The sequence below is a fragment of the Antrostomus carolinensis genome, unplaced genomic scaffold (assembly GCF_000700745.2).
Source record: "Antrostomus carolinensis isolate BGI_N321 unplaced genomic scaffold, ASM70074v2 scaffold35979, whole genome shotgun sequence".
NCBI classification, from domain to species: domain Eukaryota; kingdom Metazoa; phylum Chordata; class Aves; order Caprimulgiformes; family Caprimulgidae; genus Antrostomus; species Antrostomus carolinensis.
Genome location: NW_010339854.1, coordinates 12,425 through 15,641, shown reverse-complemented (window position 1 = coordinate 15,641; position 3,217 = coordinate 12,425). Strand labels below are relative to the sequence as shown.

Here is a 3,217-nt window from a genome sequence, read left to right as displayed (position 1 = left end):
AGGATGGGTTGGAGGAACGTGGTCCCTGTGCCACAGGGAGAACGTGGGGTCAGGCAGCTCCGTCTCACAGTCCCAGTTGGTCCCAGTTGGTCCCAGTTCCCTCCATGAGCAGGGCCCTACGGGAAGCTGGGGCTCTGACCAGCTCTGCACCCACAGGGGCCCAGGGAGGCTGCGTGGCCCGGGCTCTGCTAGAAGATGGGACCTTCAAGGTCCGTGCAGTGACACGGAGCCCCATGAAGAAGGAGGCCGAGGAGCTGAAGCAGAGGGGAGCGGAGGTTGTGAGGGCGGATCAGGACGATGAGCGATCGCTGGAGCTGGCCTTGGCCGGTGCTTACGGAGCCTTTATTGTAACCAACTTCTGGGAGCACAACAGCAAAGAGAAAGAAATCGCGCAGGTACCGGAGTTTGCTTTAACTGGGACCGCACGTGGATTGGCCTGGGATGGGGGGACGGAGGTGACAACTGTGTGGCATCGGGGTGGGGGTCATGGGACAGCTCCTAGCACAGCCTTGCCAGTCCTGATGGTTCCAGAGGCCAGTCCAGAGAGGTCTCGAGGCCTCACAAACAAACCAGGTCCCAGTTTTTGCAAAGCCAGAACTTGTTCCCTGTTCCCTTGCAGTCGTGTGGCTCCAGGATCCGGTGCCTTCAGGGAGCTGTTAAATGCCACAGGACTCGTGGTGGAGAGCAGCACCTGGGATCAGAGTAGCAGCAAGACTCAGCTCTGCAGAGCTTTTGCAGGGCTGAGCCAGGACAGTGGCTGCCTGCAGTCCTGTAGTTCTCTGCACTCGCAGCTTTGGGGCCAGAATGTGCTGTGGTATCAGGAGTGCTGGGTCCTGCCCCAAGGGCGGTGTTCACCCCAGGACAGGTTTTGCAAGGTGGCAGGATTGCCCTGCCTGCATGGCAGCAAACAAAGGATGAGATATGTTAGGGCAGGGATGTTGGCCCTGGCAGTTCTTCAGGGTGGTGTTTGTGTGCTTGGTGGAGGAGCTAGCACCAAAGCTGGAGGGTGTGCGTGGCCTTTCTAAGGTAGGATGGTGTAAGAGAGGACTCAGCTCTACCTGGGCAACTCGGAGGGCTCGCTGGCTCTGCTCAGCCCTGGTTCCAGCTGAGGGCTCGGGGTGCCAGATGCTGAGGAGTTTGCTCAGCTGGTGTGTGTTGGATCCTGCCCAGTGCAACAAAGGGGAAAGGTGGGGGGGATGGGGATAATGAGAGCCCCTGCATGTCCCATTCCTCTCTTCACGGCCAGCTTCACCCCTCCCCCAGGGAAAGCGGCTTGCTGACCTGTCGAAGCGCCTCGGGCTGCGCCACGTCGTGTACAGCGGCCTGGAGAACGTGAAGCAGCTGACGGGGGGCCGGCTGGAGGTGCTCCACTTCGATGGCAAAGGTGTGGTGCAGGAGTACTTCCAGAAAATCGGTGTTCCCACCACGACCATCCGACTGCCGTTCTACTTCGAGAACTTCCTCTCCATCTTCAAGCCACAGAAGGTCCCACACAGAGATGCCTTTGTCCTGGGTAAGACGGGACCTCTTGCTCTCCAGGTCACTCTCCTGTAGTTCTCATCTGTGCAGAGGCTCACTGAGGGGTGGGGGAACCACCAGGGCTGCAGACTCCTGGGGTAAAGAAGCCTGTGCCAGCTTGACCAGTGAGTTGCAGTTGTATTATGGTCCTTCAGAGCTGTTTGGTGGCCTGCAAGAATCACAGACTCGTGGGGTTGGAAGGGACCTCAGGAGATCATCCAGTCCAACCCCCCTGCCAAAGCAGGTTCCCTACAGCAGGTTGCACAGGAAAGTGTCCAGGTGGGTTTGAACATCTCCAGAGAAGGAGACTCCACACCCTCTCTGGGCAGCCTGTCCCAGGGCTCTGGCACCCTCACAGTGAAGAAATTTTTCCTTAAGTTTGTGTGGAACTTCCAGTGTCCCAATTTGTGCCCATTGCCCCTTGTCCTGTCACTGGGCACCACTGAGCAAAGCCTGGCCCCATCCATTTGGCCCCCACATTTCAGATATTTATGGACACTGAAATAAGTGAGATTCTGTTTCTGGTGCTCAGAGCTGCTCTGCAGATCCCAGAGTGTCTCTGGATCCTCCAGCTCCCTGCAGTTGGGACGCTGGAGGTCAGATGTGGAGCTGCAGATCCAGGTGAGTCACGGTGCTGCTCTGGCCATTCAGAGTCTCTTAGCTCAGCCCTGCAGGTGCTCTCATGGCTCACCATGCTGATGGGAGCTCTGGGCTCTTCCTCACCTCATGTTCAGAGACTGGGTGCTGAAAACTCCGTCTGTCCCTCCTTGGAGCCGGGCTCCCTCAGGCAGGGCTGTGCTCTGACTGGGATCCATCTCTCCCGTACAGCACTGCCCATGGGGGACACCCCCATGGATGGGATGGCGGTGGAGGACATGGGACCTGTTGTGCTGTGCCTGCTGAAGTCCCCGGAGGAGTACACAGGCCAAGTGATCGGGCTGAGCACTGGCAAGCTCACCGAGGCGGAGTACGCTGCCGTCCTCTCCCAGCAGACGGGCAAGACCGTGGAAGCCAGCAAGGTAGGTAGGCAGCGTCCCTTGGGGTACGTGATGCTCTTGAGGTGGGGGAAGCTGCTCAGGGCCCTGCAGCCCACCTTGAGTGGGGCAGTGTGGGTGGGTGATCCTTGTGCCTTCCCAACAGCTGGGTGCTCTGCAGATCCCTGCCCAGGCCAGGCTGCTGCGGGTGGGCAGCCCTGCTTGGCAGCAGCAGCAGGGGAACAGCTCACCCAGCCTTCCCAGTCGGTCTGGAATAGTGGGGGGCCCTGTACAGGCCCTGAGCACAGACAGCAGCAGCAAAACCAGTGCTGTGCTGCCCCAGCAGCGAGGCAAGGACCTGCCGGGGTGGAGGGCCCTTGGAGCTCCATCTACAGACTTGGCACAACCTGGTGCTGGTGTCCAGGATGGGTCCCGCTGCCCCTGCGTGGGGCTGGAGCACACGGTGGCACAGAAATAGCCCTGTCAGGATTGTCACGGAGACCACTCGTGCTCGTGGAGCGTGTGGGTGCGCCCGGGCAGGTCTGTGCCTGGCTCTGAGGGGTGACTGAAGGGAGAGGTCTCCACAACAGCCAGGGGCTGGGCATTTGCTGATGGGGCCGGGCACCTCTGCTGCCTGTCCCTCCCTGCAGCAGGTCTTCCCCGAGGGCCTTGCTGCCTCACCCTCACAGGGCTCCTGGCCTCACCCCTTGTCACTTCTTTATACT

General features: G+C 60.0%; 1 protein-coding gene across 1 annotated transcript in view; it reads left to right on the top strand.

The window, feature by feature from the left end:
- The first annotated feature begins 104 nt into the window (after positions 1-104).
- NMRAL1 (NmrA like redox sensor 1) overlaps positions 105-3,217 on the top strand; it is a 4,248-nt gene continuing 1,135 nt past the window's right edge. Inside the window, exons 1-3 of the mRNA XM_010175998.2 lie at positions 105-395; positions 1,264-1,513; positions 2,347-2,537. Of these exons, the coding sequence (XP_010174300.2) occupies positions 105-395; positions 1,264-1,513; positions 2,347-2,537 (732 nt within the window). The remainder of the gene's footprint in view (positions 396-1,263; positions 1,514-2,346; positions 2,538-3,217) is intronic.